General features: G+C 34.3%; 1 protein-coding gene across 1 annotated transcript; it reads left to right on the top strand.

The window, feature by feature from the left end:
* The first annotated feature begins 631 nt into the window (after positions 1–631).
* On the top strand, positions 632–14,273 carry LOC106710089. The gene is made up of 4 exons (XM_014502066.2): positions 632–847; positions 12,024–12,158; positions 12,656–12,737; positions 12,822–14,273. Exons 2-4 carry the CDS (start codon positions 12,034–12,036, stop codon positions 14,271–14,273), a joined length of 1,659 nt encoding a protein of 552 aa, XP_014357552.2. The 5' UTR covers positions 632–847; positions 12,024–12,033.
* The last annotated feature ends 3,829 nt before the right edge of the window (positions 14,274–18,102 follow it).

An 18,102-nucleotide genomic window follows, 5' to 3' on the forward strand; every position in this document is an offset into this window, starting at 1 on the left:
CATCTATGTTTGAAATATAACATCTCTGTAATCGAAATAGAATTCAATAGATAAAAATAAATCCGTTTAAAAAGTACCAATGATCATAATTTAAATATATTCTTTCTTAAACGTTAAATTTAAATTAGAAAGACACAAAAATATCTACAAGTACTCCTTACTTTTTTACAATTTAAATTAATATAAACGAAAATGCGGCAGAAAATTGCACTACTTGCTCAACTTCCAATCATGATAAAATTAATTGCGGAGTAAAGATGGCGCCACAAGAATACAAAACAACTAAATTGTCACGCCCAAATATAAGAAATCTCTAAGTGATTGCACGATATTGTGAAATAGAAAGTTATTTTCTAATGTTCCCTCAGTTTTTCCAATTCATCATGTTTTAATAATAACTTTAATTTCGTCTTTTTCTTTTGCGAAAATATTGCAACTAGAATATGACATTTTGTTATTTTCAAGTAGTTTGCTATTGTGGCATCAATATCAGCTATCTCGCTCGTGACTCCGTGCGCATGTGCATGTGTGAAAGAGATACAAAAAAAATTGTTGCGTTTGAAGTAAACCAGACTTTCGTATCAGCTGACAACCAAAGCAAAACAGTCGGTGCGCGACCATCTTGTCAAAACTGGAGTCTGTGACAACAAATAAATATTTTAAAATGTCCTAAATCGTTTGTAATGACTTAACATTATATTCGTAACTAGTGAAGTATTGTCGGTAGTTTGTTCTAGTGTCGTTTTAAACGAGCGTACTATACATTTTACTCAATAATTCGGGTTTGTGTTGCGTCAAATGACGTCATGCATGTGAATGTGATTATACACGTATCACTGGCGAGTTCGTAAGTGTTTTCTTTTATTCCTTTACTAATATTACTAATTTTGTGCTTGTTCAGTTGTGTATTTCGTAATGGGGTTCCTAGTTTCATTCATTATGAGGCAAGAAACACCGTACGAAGCTCGGCGACTTCCCGTACTGTCGTTGAAGTTGGCAGTTTACGATGCCCTTGAAAATTATGCAGCAAAAAACATAGTCGCTAGGCCGATTGACTGATTAAGGAAGTATCATCACTTTCTATATTTTACATCCATTGATGGCATTCAAGGTTGCCGTCGTCCCAAAAATTCCATTAATCATTCCGCTTAGCAACCACAAGTGACTTTTACGTACTTAACTAAAAATGGAACGCTCTCGAGTCATAGAAAGTATTGTTGTGTATAAAACATCCAATAGTGTAGTATATAAATTTGTTTGGACTGAAAATGGCTGTGACAGGTACGTGGTATGTGTTCGCTTATATATTTCTGATTAAACATAACACATGCTGACTTTCGACTGCTTCGCTATTCATATGCAATCGCTCTCGGCACAGTTGCATAAAAATTAATTACGATATACGAACCTTGTTGTTTTTTTTTAATTATCAGTTTCGTTACTGTACAAAGATATCCATACATAATGTTGTCGACGTAGGTAATTGTCCATTTCGTGTTGTGGGCGTTGTAATGAAGATCTCGTCTTAAATGTGCATTTACATCCATCCAATATGTCCGTATTGTAGTGACGACATTAAATTTGCGTCTATATTTATTACTTAGCTAATTACTTCTTTGTTTCAAGCTTTAAAACACTATTCCGATACACGAAACCAGTTTCTTACCAATGAATGTTAATTCTAGTTTTATTTTTTTAACATAACCAACGATATCAACTTTATATTACTATTAAATGTTATATTTTAAATGCACGCGATCAAATTACGACAAATAAAGCTAATTTTCAATATAAATAACTGTTACATCTAATTATAATTACGTTATTAGGTTAATAACTGTCGTTATTTCTGATTAATCGTTACGAAGTAATAGTTATAATAGAAATTGAAAGCTTGTTTTTATCGATTTGAGTGTTGTACTTACGTGTCCTTGTAATTAGTATGTACCTACATATAGTTATATGTCTGTGCGATTTGTGGAAAATGTACATAAAGATAAAACGATCCAAGCTATTGTTTACTTATGTTTTATATGAGTAATACATTGTGTGATTATTGTTTTATTGATTGTAGGTACGTTCTTGTAGTTTAATACTAGCTTTTGTTGGCGACTTCGTATGTACAGAATTTTAAAAAAAGGTGAAAAGTATCTAACGTGTTATTTGTTTTTCCAGATTTTCATCTGGATCCATACAACCGTTCTGGAGATACCAAACATCCATCCATCCATCCATCAATTAGCATTTATATTGTTAATAAGAAGTAAGATTACAAGAAGTACCAAAAGTTAATGTTACTTATTCAAAGTATTTACGTACGATAAGATTTTTGAAGGGTTCTTTCAGGCCATGGTTAGGTGGTTGCGGACGAAAGCGAAAGCGTGCCCGCAGCCCCTCCATCATGCGTTGGAGGAACAGAGGGGTTTAGTGGGTATGCTTCCCATCTGGAAGAGAATCCCACATAACTACCGCGCCTCCCCCGGGGCGCGGAGTATGCATAAAGCATTCCCCTCTGAAAAAAAAAAGGCCATGGTTAGGTGCTACTGATCTGTTTGTAACTGCAGATTACCACTGTATCTTAATATATAGTCATCTCTTTAATTCACTTGGATAAAACAAGGATAGCAATATGTGAAAAATGTCTGCCGTCAGATTAGCCGGTAATGTGACGTGTACATGACGGAAAAACTGAACTGATATTTGTCATTACAGAGTTATATAGCTTCATTTTCCGCTTGAATACTGATTTACTCCAGTAAAAATATTACTAATTTTAATATTAGAAGATACGAACAAGCATTTCAACGTAGATTAGAAGCCTGGGGGCAAAAAAGGACAACCATTTAACAATGAATACGCCAAATAGATTGATAATCAACATTCCTGTAGGAAAAACGGAACCATAAAACAGACAATGTAATGGAAATCAATAATTTGACATATACTAATATTATAAATGCGAATGTTTAGATGGATGGATGTTTGTTTGAAGGTATCTCCACAACGGCTCAACAGATGTCGATGAAATTTGGTATAAATGTTGAACATAGTCTGGAAGAACACATAGGTTACTATTTTTTTTATTCCGCGCAGACATCGTCGCGGGCGACAGCTAGTTTATTTATAAATTTCTTGACTTTCATTTTCAATCGTGTTAAACTTACCCTGGTCACTATGTTCGGCCGGTCGATTGTGACGTCACAAAACGTCAGCATTTGAGATAAATGAGACCCTGGCCGTGAATTAGATTGTTACGTCGAGGTATCTCGCACGAGCATGAGGATAATTTGTAAGCAATGAAATGACGCGCTCGCAATCGAAGTCTTAGAACGAAATTGCCGTAAAACGTATTAGAAAATGTTATAGTAAGCTTCCACTTGGAAAAAAAAACATGCTAACAATTTAAAATATTGTTTTTTGAAAGTATTATGAAAATCACACTACAGACAAACCATACATTAAAAACCAAACTTTACACTTATTGCAACCAAATCTGAGAAAAGAAACAATTTGTCCTTAAAAGTCCCAATCTAAATATCTGTGATTTACAATGACTTGCTTAGCGGTTTACTTACTAATATAAAAGCGAAAGTTTAGATGGATGGATGTATATTTGTTACTACGTATCTCCAAAATGGCTAAACGGATCTCGATGTAATTTTGCACAGATATGGAATATAGTCTGGTAGAAAACATAGGCAACTTATTAAGTTTTTTTTTTAATTCCGCGCTGACGGAGTTGCGGCCGACAGCTAGTAAACAATAACCTTTAAATGTCCAGGGTAAAATCTTTGGCATTTACTATTCGTCGATAACTTTCATGAAATTATTAATTAAATCAAACTGGTCGATGTCATGTTGTTAACATACACTTGCTTTTAACTAAATAAACATCGTCTTTATCAACTATTATTGATTTATATGACCACACAAAAGTATGCACTTGTTTACATAAAATGTTTTATTTTATCTGTTCTTAGGTAGATTCCATCAACTATAACTCTGAGATACATTAAACATGTTTTACTCATGCTATTGTCTCGAATCTAAATCTTACTAATATTATAAATGCGTATGTTTAGATGGATGGATGGATGTTTGTTTGAAGGTATCTCCGGAACGGCTGAACAGATCTTGATGAAATTTGGCTACTCATAAAGATTTTTTTAATACTCTCGCAGACGGAGTCGCGGGCAAAAGCTAATCTATCATAACTAGAATTGAATTACTAACAGAATTAATTAAACCAGAAATAGGTATTTCTTGCTAGAAAAATTAAATAAATTTTACATTGCTCAACAACTAAGTATTTTTTTTCGTAACTTGAAACTTAATCCAAGTTAATATTGAAGCAAAACTTTGATACTGACATTGGTTGGGCTTCATAACTTCATTCGTGTAGTCGTTGCGCAAAATCTAATTGAACGATCACATCTTAAGGAAATTAGAAGACCTTACACAATCTGGTTAGCAACCAAACGTCATACTAAATCAGAATGTAACTGTATTTATAATGTGACAATAAAAATTGTATCATTACTATTCAGTATTGAGTCCATTAGGTAATCGAAGTTAAATTAATCATAGCTGCTTTAATGTTACCATCACGTACCCACAAACACAAGCTTGCTGTAATGCCAGGGTTGCCATGCTACAAACGTTTTGTCAGGGTTGCTAACATCTTACATATTAATTTTATAAATGCGAAATTTTAAATGGATTGATGGATTTTTCTTAGAAGATATTACCAGAACGGCTGAACGGTTAATTTCGGCATAGATGTCGAACATATAGTGGAACATATGTGAAAGAAGATATAGGCTAGTAATTCGGTTTTTATTTAACTCCGCGCGGACGGAGTCACGGGCAAAAGCTAATATAATTATAAAATTGTCGTTTTTTTTTGAGCCATTTAAGAATTTAAAGTGCGTTACTGGTTTTAAAAATATCTTAAAAGTTATTGAAGTACGAGTATGTGTTTGAGATAATTTATATTTTTCATGGTAAATCAAATGTTATATTATAAATGCGAAAGTTTAGATGGTATCTCCGTAATGCTCAACGGAACATGATTAAAATTTGTCACGATGTAGAACATAGTCTGGAAGAACACAGACTTATTAAGTTTTATTTATTGTGCACAGACGGAGTCGCCGGCTACTGCTAGTTTTAAACAATATATTTTCTTACTTACTTTCTTATTTATTGTTTATAATCACCATGACACAAGATAACCCTGCCATCCCTTTAGCGCCAAAAATAACTTTTTCGCGGTAAACATCACGTACGTAAACAAAACACTGGCGTGAGTCGAGCGAAATTAGCAACACGAAAGCGATACTCATTTACAAATATGTAAAACTAAATTACGATAGTTCATTAACGCTACCTGTCAATGTCAAAAGAGTGTCACAAAATCCATGTCATAGTGTAGTCATACTTTCTGACAGACTTTAACGCGATAATAGCGTCTCTCACGAGCCCAGATACTATTGTCGCGCTATTTATTCCTACATCTTACAAGCTATGTCCATACACGATATCATTGTTCACATATCAACATGTCATAAGTTTAGTCAGCGTTATAGCGCTAATTATAGCGCGGGAGACGACGACGCCATGTTTAAAAAAAAGGCAAATGTACTAGCATTGAGTATCCTTCTTGATATTTATTTTAGATACGCTTTAACATTTCAAATTAGAAATAGGTAATGACTATCTATTTGTAGAGAGAGTTAGTACTTTCTTTTTTATCTCATACATGCTAAATAGGTACTAAAATGATGAAACAATTTTTATCTAACTTTGCCTAACATGATGTTTTTCTCCGTGGTATTTGAGTGATTTTTATGACATGATTTGTAGTTCAGTACTGTGGTTGTATGGCATTTTATAAAGAACGACTTGAAAGTGGAAATGTGTGAACTTCGTAAAGGTGAAAGCTTACTGAGACAAAGAATTCAAACTCACTAATAAAATTAAAAAGAAAATCTCACTCATCGGTAATATACTAATGTTTTTGTTTGACAAGTGAATGTCGTTTTATAAAATTAAAATTTTGACAATTAAATAAGAAAGCAACTTATTTTGTGTTCAAAATATATTTTGTAAATGTGGGTTTTCACTGACGAAACACTTGCATTGTAACATAATATTAATCCATCCATCTCTGGTTCTACAAAAATCATCTGGTTTTACAAAAGTTTTGACAATTCTATTTCATAATAACTTTAATATTCAATAAAGTCACAAATAACTAAAAGCGTTGCATACGTAGAAATACATAATAGGGTTGCCACCACTTTTTGTTTGAAGAATTCTCCGAGTTCCTATAATTTGTACGTATATTAACAGTTGATAACCCTACTACTTTAATATAAAAAATGTACATAAATCTGCATATTGACTGGAGAGATTATATTGAAAGTTAACATTGCTGTTGTCGCGGTATCGTGTTCTCTTTGGCGTCGCCATCTGTTTACCCTTGTCGTATTCAGGTCGCGACGTTTTATATTCAAAATGTATGATCCAACACAAATAAGATTCAATAACTTTATTTGTTTATTAAATGTTGGTCCATTATTGATGATCAAATTTATTTTATAAAAAAAGAAAAGTTTTTGTTCGTTTTTTTTTAATGATTATGTTCCCGCACTGTTAGCCGAGAACAAATATTTGCGGCAATCACAATCGTATCGATAAAATTTGTATTAGTAAATCGCTCCTATCGGGGGTAAAGTACAACAAAAATCTCATACTAATTTTTGACATAATTAACAATGATTATACGAAGACAATTTTCATTAATAATCGTGCACGACCTACTAGGTTAAAATCTTTTAGGGGCAAAGAAGGAAAATCCTGTGTTGCGAAATAGTGTACTTTTTAAATTTAACAGTTTAGAAAAAAAAATGTAACCAAATTGAACTTTATTACAAAAATTTTAGAATTAATAATCGCTTGGATAATAATGTAAAACATAAAAAGAACCTTATGTGGATACGAATAGAGTTGATTTTACCAAATATTTTATTTAGTAGGAATGCTAGAAAACATCCGTCGTACGCTATCTTAGAGGAAACTGGTTGCTCGCCGGCTATCGAAAACGCGATTGTTACTAACTTTTAATTATATATTTACACCGTGCATTGTAGTCGTTGATAAGCTAGATCTTTAATTTTTTTTTTTTCATTAAAATAATACTGGCCTAAATATTAATTATACTGGCCATTGGTACTATGCTCGTTTCAATTGCCAGTATTGAATGGCTATCAAAGACTTTTAATACTAGCAACATTAAATTTTAATTTCGCAAGATCGTCGATTCGTATTTAAAAATTACGTATGTTTTATTTTTTAATTTTTTATTGTTCAAAAACATTGAATTAGTCTATTTTAAATTCAATTAGCGCTTAGCTCAATCAACGTAATGAGATTTAAAACATAATATAGGTATTTTTATACCAAAATCTATTTAAATATGAATAAATGAGTGACCTCAAGCCGTTTTTTGTTTTCGCACAGTGGTCGTTCGATGCAAACGCACGTGTTTTCATATTTCACCTTGACCTTGCCAATCGAAAAATTGACACTGGCAACACCGATACGCCAAGTAAACAACCTGTTCACAATATATTATGTACAAAATAATATATCGTTTGTATATCTTACTAATATTATGAATGCGAAAGTTTAGATGGATGGATGTTTGTTTGAAGGTATCTCTAGAACAGCTCCACGGATCTTACTAAATAAGTTTTTTTAAATTCCGCTCCGAAGGAGTCGCGGGCAACAGTTGGTATACAAATAGATTTTATTATTAGGTAATAGTCAAGATTTTTAATGAAGTTGTTAGCCAAACGAAGCTGATATACCTACATAATAAAATCCTCATGCGGCAAGATTCGCATGTTTAGCCGCTTTTAGTGGAACTAGGGACTAAGTTTTTAATTCAACACACCCAAAACCTGAGTATAATGCTCCCTTGTTACTTTAATTATTAAAGGCTTACAAACTCTACAGTTATTTTAGTTGTATTTTCGAGCGACCATTTTAGTGTATGTTAGCAATATCATTTGCAAATCATTGACCTTACCAACAAAGCACATTTTCAGATGATGTCTACATTTTTAAAAAGTCATTTTAAAACGTGCCAAGAATATTATCGAAACTTTGGCACTCGCAAAAAGGGGAAATATTAAAGGAAATTGCAGTAGAAATTAGTATTATCTTAAAATTTAAAAAAAGAATTGTCTTTTTAATAAAGCAAGGTACCTTACGGTATTCGACCTTGACCCTAAATACAGAAGTGTGCCGAGGTTGTGGTCGGGCACGGGGCATTGGCTTGCGAAAGTGAAAACGTATAACGGAACTCGGATCCAGCACTGGCCGCATACAGGTTGGCCACGGTCTGTAATTTCGTGTCGACTTTTCGCTTAAAAAATTTAGTTTCCGAATTTCTATCGCTTATTAATGCAACTTTACTAATTTTCTTTTGCTTAGATTTTTATATAAAAATTGTTTACTTAAATAAACCGTTCCAAAACTAAGCTCATGCTCTTACGCTCTTACTTAGTTAAGGCCTTTTTTTCTTATATGTCTTGTGTGGGCCGCTAATGCTCAGTGACCCGCTAACATCAGATTAATTACGAGTTATCTGCCATATTGTCAGGTGGAAAATCGTTAAAAGTGGTGACAGAATGGGGGGATACAAAATCTAAATTAACATATCAGTCATAAAATATCAAATGTTATTTTATTTATAAACATATCTCGTATAATCGATAACGAACAAAGAAAAATCACAAAGAGCAACATGTCATAACACGTTATCAGGATGGCGATATCTGTGGTGCAGTTCAATTTCGTCACGCGATAAGATCTGATAAGTGTGGGGTCGCTAACTTTGCATTGTTTTGGGATAAAAGCGGAATGCGTCTGCCCGTGACGCTTTCAGGGTCACTCACTCACAAAATATATAGAGCAGAACAAACAATCGAACAATTAAATTAGTCTATGAAGTCATAAATTGATGATTTCAGTTCGTGTCAAAGTCTTTTCACTGTTTATACGTAATTAACTCAAAAACTACTCAACTTTTTGTCCTTAATTTTTTCATCAATTCTATATATTGATATTGATTCTTAAGAGAGGTTTTAGTGTAGAAATAATTAAGATTTTATTATACTTGACAATGTGACGTTTAAATGATTGAGTTGTATTAAAAATTATTATTCCGCATTCGCAAGGTGAGCTATTCGGTTGCAGCGTGCGGTTGTGGGAAAACTACACCTGCATATAAAATAGGGATGGACTTTGACGATTATTAGCACGATTGAAATACATCGATGTTGTACAGTATTTGGTAATTAATACAGTTGGGAACTAATTGAAAAAAAAATATGATGCCTATAGTGATGTTCGAGTCATTATTTCTAAAGTTATTCCTTATTTATCTAAGTAGCAATTAAATTATATTCCAATATGAACCTTTATGATGTACCATTGATATAAATACATAAGTATGGCAACTTTGTTCAACCCTAATGTGGATCGCGTAGACATGAGGAGTAGCCGGTTAGGGCTGGCAAATTTTTAAATCTTTATATATAAACTAGCTGTCGCCCGCGACTCCGTCCGCGCGCAGTTAAAATAACTAAATGGGGGGGTATGAAAAATAGATGTTGGCCGATTCTCAGACCTAATGAATATGCTCACAAAATTTCATGAGAATCGGTCAAGCCGTTTCGGAGGAGTTTAATCACAAACACCGCGACACGAGAATTTTATATATTAGAAGACGTTTCAATGACTAGTTGTCAGATTTTCCACTTTTGTACGGAATTATAAGTGCAAAGAATACACAAATGGCTAGTTGTAGTGGAAAAATAGTCTTACATTTTATAATAAAAGTAGGGATGTCGGTAACAAATAAGTAATGAGTAAATGTTTAGTTATTTTTACACAGACAACACTATTGCGTGATCGACCTTAAGCAAATTGTTACGCGACGTACACACCTCCGATCGGTGACAAAGTGATCTCATTGAATTGTAAACATTTAACGAAGCAACATATGTTATTACTTTCTGTATACAACGAAAGCATTGTTAGGGAATATTTCTACATGTGTATATACTATCTTAACATTTATTAAAACAAATGTAAGTCGGTAATTCATTTTGAAACATGTGAGCCCGAATGACAGCATATCACTCTGGGGAAAATTAGAGTCGAATCACTGCTTTATGAAAGCAGCTTTTGGGCTAGATAATTTTAAAATGTAATGGATATGTATACATTTTTTGTATATTCTATAATTCAGTGATTATTATTATAAGTAACTAGCTTTTACCCGCGACTCCGTCCGCGCGGAATAGAAAAAATGCACACAAGATAAAAAAGTCCGTCTCCTAGTTCTAAACTACCTCCCCATCAATTTTCAGATAAATCAGTTCGACCGATCCTGAGTTATAAATAGTGTAACTAACACGACTTTCTTTTATATATATAGATTTTAAGCTATAGACAATGAGATAAAGTAATAAATTTATATTTTAGTAGACCAGACAACCAGTCACCGGTTGTACAGAAATCAAGATTACGTAATAGTTTTCAAAATTTGTTAACATCTATACAGAAGGACTTATTAGCATTTGTATGTCATTTTGGATTAACTTGTATCCTGTATCATACTTCATACTCATACTAAATGAATGCGAAAGTTTGGATAGATAGATGTTTGTTATTACGATCTCAAAAACAGTTTAACAGATTCCGATGGAAATTGGCACAAATATGAAAATAGTCTGTCAGAACACATAGTCTACTTATTAAGTTTGATTCTCCCCCGACGGAGTTGCAGGCAAAAGCTAGTATTATCATAAAACAAAAGTTTATTAACGAAGCTTTTTACTTTGAACACTGAACGATTCGAAACGTCTGATGTCTATTATTGTGGTATTCACCTTAAATGAAAATGATTCATGTGTAGTGTAGTTAAAAGAACAGAAATCATTAAATAACGTACAATTGCTTTATGTAATTTTATTTAATTTTTACTCGTCTATCTAAGTTTTGAGAGATTAAGAACTACAAAGACCATAGTTAATAAGAAATAAACCATCATTTAAATTTTTAAATATAATCATGAAATAATTTATTTTGATTTATGTCAACTTTATAATAATGTAAGATTAAAATATAAGACATCGATAACATATCGGTGTTCAATTAACTCGTACATCCCTAGAATTGTGTTGTAACATTATATTCGTATGTTGTTCTAATACGAACTAGTCACGATTGTGACGTCATCAATCGATTCAATCAAATTAATGTATGTATATAAATGTGTGTTATAAATATTTAAACTAAATACATTATTTACATTCGTTTGATATGAAATTAGTCACATATTTTTAGTATTTAATTTAATGTCATTGTTCAATAAACTATTACGGTTTAGTAGTTACAGATTATTTAAGAGACCAGGATTCGATTATTTAGATACGAAGGAAAAAAGACAGAGTTTTTTTTCCATTTGCCGAGGGCTTATCTTAAACTAGGTTTTAAGTAAATAATTCTGTAAATTGGTAAAGTAGTCATGAATTAAATAATGGATAGGTACCACACTGCATTGCACCAAGCTTATTAGGTCAGGTCAACAAAATTTGGCGGATTGATCTTACTGTATAGTTTTAAAGTCTGAAACTTGTTATATGCAGTCACTAACATCCCTAACAATTATTGTTTAATTTATACTATAGATTAAGTTTTGTAATATTGTTCCGGGGATTCCCCTGATTTTAGTACGGTTGCGGTTTGTCCATGTTTTTATTACTTCGTGGTAACTTTATAACTTCCATACGCGGCACTGCATACAATTTAAAAAGACGTTTTTTATCTGAAAGAAGTATTGTTTGAATGAGCATTCAATTTTGTCACGTAATATTTTCTAGTTGATGAGCTTATATTAGATGTGAAAAGTGTGATTAATATAGTTGTCTCTTTCTGACACGCAGATAGCGCACAATGCATGAGCAAGAGGGCGAAGGGGAGCCGGCGCACCACGCGCGGCGGCCCATGAACGCCTTCCTCATCTTCTGCAAGCGGCACCGCAGCGTCGTGCGGGACCGCTACCCCAACTTGGAGAACAGGTACACGATACAAACACGTTGTACTGATGTGCACTTAGTATGGATTTCTCTACACTAAATCTCTTTTATCTTTCTATTAACGATTCCGCCCTCTATATAATGTAAATTTGCTCCGAATCGATTCCATGAAGAACTTCAAAATATATAGAACTGACTCACGACAGTCACGTGATGTATCGTAAGTTATTGTCTGTTCTATAGATTTTTAAATTCGTTATAGAATCGCTTAGGAACGAATGCACTCTGTCTAGCGGGGCTGAACGCGGAAATTAGTCTCCCGCGGCAGTTGTATAAATAGTTATGAATAAATCTTATAAAACAAAAGACTACAAGGTATAAAAAATACAAATATTTTTTCGTACAGATTCTTCATTGTTAATTTTTTTTTATTTTAATTTTTATTAAATAAATCGCAGATTCTCAACTCTTGATACTCTCTTGATACAACGGGAAATTATTTCGACGCTTATAATTTATTACTGTTATTATTATTGCAGATCCATAACAAAAATTCTAGGCGAATGGTGGGCTAATTTGGACAAGGAAGAGAAATCTTGCTACACGAGTCTTGCTAAACAGGTAAATAAATCTGCATATGTATATTTATAGATTATAAATAAACTTATACAACTTGTCTGTTTAATGTTGACTTTTCGTTTGCAGTATAAAGACGCATTCTTCAGCGCCAACCCTGACTTCAAGTGGTACAAGTTGCCCGCGCCCCCGCTGCGCACGCTCTCCTCGCGGCCGCGCGACGCCGATAAGTCTGCCGAGTCCTCCGGCGACTGCCACGACCACGATCTCGAGAAGACCAACAATAACTCCACAAAAGTAGATCTAAACAAGAAGCCCGACGACGATGCCTTTGACAACGACACCAAGCCATTGTCGATGTTCACGCCCGGAAAACTCGCAGACGAAGCCCAGATGGGGGGCCTCAGCAGCCTCCTGGCCACTAAGACTGAAATACAAACCCCCAACCCCTACTACTCACCCCCCTCTTTTAAGTTTAGCGCGATCTCAGCACCCATGGAAGACCGATCTCAACACATACTGCAGCGGGTCAATATGAAATGCAATAGAGATGACGAACTGCAAGACGCCCTCTCTGAAACCACCAGGATATTTGAGGAGGATTTCGATGAGAAAGGACGAATATACCGGTACGGTGTCCAGAACGATCAATTCACAAACCAGGACGTCATCAATAAAATCGTCGACAAGAGGTATTCCACCGAGGAAGGGTATCAAAGGAATTGTTCCGACGACGAGAAATCCAAATCCGGGAGAACTTGCAAAGGCAAGCGATACCAGGAATTCATGGCCGTCGGGGGACTGATAGTTAATAAGCGACCGAGACGAGACTATGCCGACAAAACGCCAGACGAAAGCTACAGCGCGTCCTGCAGCTGGGATCCTGGCAACTCCTACGAGGAATCTTACGTCGACGACTTGAAACCGAACTTCGTAAACGAGGTCGTCATAAAAGACGAAGTCAAATACGAACCCGCCGACGCCGTCGAGCCGGACAATAACTCCAGCAAAACATTCAAGGCCGCCGACTTCGACTTGGACGCCAAGATAAGAGCGCTGCCCTCCCTCAGCTTAGAGAAGTTCCTTCAGAAGAAGCGCGAGAACAAACGCAAAAAGAAAACTATCAACCTGAAGCCGAAGGCGCTCGAGACGGCGCAGATCATAAACTCGGTGCCGCGGCCGCCGTCCGACGAGCGGCGGGACATGGCGGAGAGGTGGCGCGAGCACGTCATCGGCAGCCAGAAGCGCAAGCCGAGGAAGATCAGCATCACGAGGCTGGAGGTGAACAGCATGGTGTCGTACGACACGACCGGCGCCGCCGAGACCAGCCCCGAGATGAAGCTGGCGACGGAGGCGCCGTGCGGCGTGATGGCCGCCATGGAGGCGTGCGGGCAGGCGCACCACAGCGCCGGCCTCCTCGCACTCGCCACGCTGGCTGAGGTCGCCGCCAACACCTCCAAGATAGAAGACCCCGCCCCGGCCCCCGCCTCGGCCCCGGCCCCGGCCTCCGCCCCCGCCCCCGCCCCCGCCCCCGCCCCGCTCTCGGCCCCGGCACGCAGCGACCGCGCTTCCGAGGTATAAAATACCGATACTTAGCCTTAACCGATATTCCAAAAATTATTTACTCGATAATCAGATAATATTTATATATATAGATCTACATTTTACATGGTACGCATAAAGATATAATATTATTGTACACGTTTTAATTGTAGTTTTTATAAATTAGAAATAGACTTTATTTATATAGAGATAGAGAAGATATATGTATACCTGGATTGAGTTCGTTTAGGGCTGCGATGTTCCGCTTTATAGGAATAAAAACTAAGGGTGATAGATATAAATAAAGTTATATAAATTATCACAAGAATAAAAGAAGCATAATCTATTTTGCATGTAAAAATATATTATCAGATTTTTAAAAATACGGCGGGATCTATGATTTTGGTCAATTAATGGATTCGGAACACGCCGTATTTGATTTATATATACATATTATATGTATTATATGTATACAATACACGTAACTATGTTATATTAAAAATAAAATGCCAAAAATAAGTCATTGTAAAATCATAAACCTCATTATGTGTAATTTAGGTTATTGAAATCGCCTTAATATATAAAGCCCTTCGTACACAAAGCAACGTACCTATATCTTCTAAACCTGGCGAGTTTAGTCGCTAACCAGTCACACTTAAGCAAAAAGTGATATGAGTTTGTAAAAGCACGCGTCCATGACATTTATATCTGTCATCGCCTAAGTCAGTCGCTCGCAACCTGTTTTAACTTAAAGCATTGCTAATTCTCACTCTGTCTTCTTCTATTGACCTAAGTCAGAATGAAAAATAATAATAATGACAATCATTGATCTTAAAAGTAGATAATTTGGCCATGGGGGTCTGTGGAAACGGTTCATCGGTCTTGTTTTTACAATCTGAAAAGGAGGTCACTTGTCCAAAATAGTTTGGGGATCCCTGATCTAGATACTCGTGAGACAAGTTGCTGCGATTTTCAACATGGTGGAACGACTCGCGTCGCAAATTCATCATTGTACAAAGCGTGCGCAACGCGATTCCCGCGACGCAACTATATATTAGTTTTGACGATTTACATTGCATTGTGTACAAAGGGTCTTACGTAATTGAGACACCACGTGCATAGACTGCGTTGCATTTTAAAGGTGACTTGTTTTTTGTTTTGTTTAACGTAGTATTGCATGTTCGCAAACATATGTAACACTTACTTAAGGCACTTGTACAGATTTGTGTTTTTATCACAGAGACATTTTGTGTTAAAAATTAGTGATAAATATTATAACAACGTTAATGAATTAACGTACACATATATATTGTTATTGATATTATTTGTATAAGAGAAATAACCTTTTGAAAGGTTCACATTGGTTGCAAATTATTTTCAAATTAACAGACCATTTTGTGGGTTCAAACATACAAACCTTACCTTGTGATAAATATTTATGCTAGTGAAAAACTTTACAATTTTACATAGACGAAATGGCACAAACAAATGTTGATTTTTAAAAACAAAACTGGCTATATAATTAACTATGTAGTGACATTTCGCTTATGTATTATTCAGTCCCAGATTTTACCAATCTGTTTTATACAAGATCTATCATCACTATACAATAAAAAAATGGAAAAATGCAAAAAAAAAAAACATTTTTACGTTCACGTACGTAAATCCTGTCCCAATTAGGTACCTGAAAATTATCGAAAAATTTTCATGAATATTATTATTTTTTTTTAAGTAAATCATTGCATCGTTTTTATTTATAAGCTATTTTATTCTTCACCAAGACCGTTTACTTAGTTGTTCGTCCCAGAACAGTGTTTCTCAAATATTTTTTTCTATGTTGTTTATTTTTTTTAATGGATTTATAATGGCCTCTGTGATTACTCTGTTATTTTTCCTATGTTTAAATTAAAATATACAGAAGGTGGTTGGTGCGATGTTTACGTTGCAGGTCTAGTCTAGAATAGTATTTTAATAAAATATAATCAAGTACTAAATTCGAAAAGTGCACTTAATTAAATTAACAAACAATGACACAAGCCATAATGTGACATGCTCATCCAAAGACCAAATGTATTTATAGAGAAGCTAGGCAGTAGTATAATAGTATGTAATATATAAGTGATACATAATTAGTATATTATATATTATAATTAATATATTTTAAATAACCTCTAATCGTTATGGCAACACTTTGTCAGATTTCTATAGTGTTTTTTTTTTGTTGCAATATGTTTATTTCCAAATTTAAATTATTCGTTTTTATCTTAAATTTTATAAATTGTTACGTTTTGAGTTTGAAAATTAAGCTTTTTAAAAGTTTCCTATATTTATATATCTGATGAGCTTTTGGAGGTTTTAATTCTTCTAAAAGTCTTGTTTTTACAATCTGAATAACTTTGATTACAATTTTCATCACATAATGGGCCTTATTTTATTCGAAACTAGGGTTAAGGTTACAATAACCAAGGGGCCAGTATGTGCAAAAGGATGGGTTAGATTGAAAAGTTTTTTGATACAAAAAGGGGGCGTATTGCCAAAATATTATGGATTTTTATAAGAAAGTGAAGTTGTATAAATATAAAGGCGATTTAAAAATGGTGCTGGAAGATCTGTTTTATTATAAAAGATAGCCGTCGCACAAGTTTCCTATTTAAGCCACGGATCAAGTGGTAACCGATTTTATTAGTGTTATTTGTATATTTTTGTTACTGTACTATTTGTTTTAACGAATCACCTCGTATATTATTGATAATAAAATACAACGGTTACGATATTTTAATTTAATCAAGTAAACACAAACAATATCAAAGTTATACTTTTGATTTCTCCGTTTTGTTTATGTTGAGGAGATGGATTTTTGATCGTCATTTGCATCTGATTAGATCAGATCACGAGACTGTTAAAATATTGTTACAATTTAAAGTCGAACTGTATAAAAGAGATTAATAGTATACAGCCATGATAAAAGCGATGTTTACAGAAATTTATGTATTAGGGTTTAGGTATTTGTTATACAATAGTTTTCAGATATCTTGGAGGCTCTTAACTTCGTGGAATATGCTGCGCAGAATGCGATTGTAGGTTTAGCGGGGGGGGAGGCAAAGCGCGCCGATGACCTTGAGCTGCCAAGATAAATGAAAAGATTATTATTTTGTTTCTATAACCTACCACGAAAAAAGTTTATTACTGGCTATTTGGTAGTTTAATAAACTTTGATATTGTTTGTTAGATAATATATTATGGGACGGTTATTGGTTTGAGAAACACTGGTCTAAATAAATCGTTAATTAGGGCATAATAAGTCAACACCCAAAGTGTTTTGTTGGCTCCAAAGTGTTTTGTTGAATGTTTTGTTAAAGGCGAGTGTGGTTCATTCTATATCTTTTATTGTAGTAATAAAGTTTATTCATATTAACATTTCTGTTGTTTTCATTTATGTGCGTTTTTATTTACTTGCACCACACCACAAAGATAACAACTAAGAAGTCAATGACCTAATGTGATGTATTCTTATTGCAAGTTCGATACGATTTGATATCGGAAAGTGCGTTTTTTTTTTCAAAGGTTGACAACGCAGTAGCAATTTTTATAGATATTCGTAGAGGTACCTGAAACCAAAACAACTGTATTGTTAAGTTTAATAAGTTAATTTAAATAGAAATGCATTACTTGTATATTGCCTAACCAAATATATAAAAATCCTGGTCCGGAGACGCTTTAATCGACTTCTTTATTAAATTACTTTCTAATGTCCGCAAACCTATTATTTTCATACTTTTCCGCAAAATGGTGAGGATTTTACATTTCTGATCAATCTATAATAATATTCGAGGTCTTTCTTTCGTGAAGGCATTATTTCAATTTAAAT

This window comes from Papilio machaon, chromosome 14, assembly GCF_912999745.1.
Source record: "Papilio machaon chromosome 14, ilPapMach1.1, whole genome shotgun sequence".
Lineage (NCBI taxonomy): Eukaryota > Metazoa > Arthropoda > Insecta > Lepidoptera > Papilionidae > Papilio > Papilio machaon.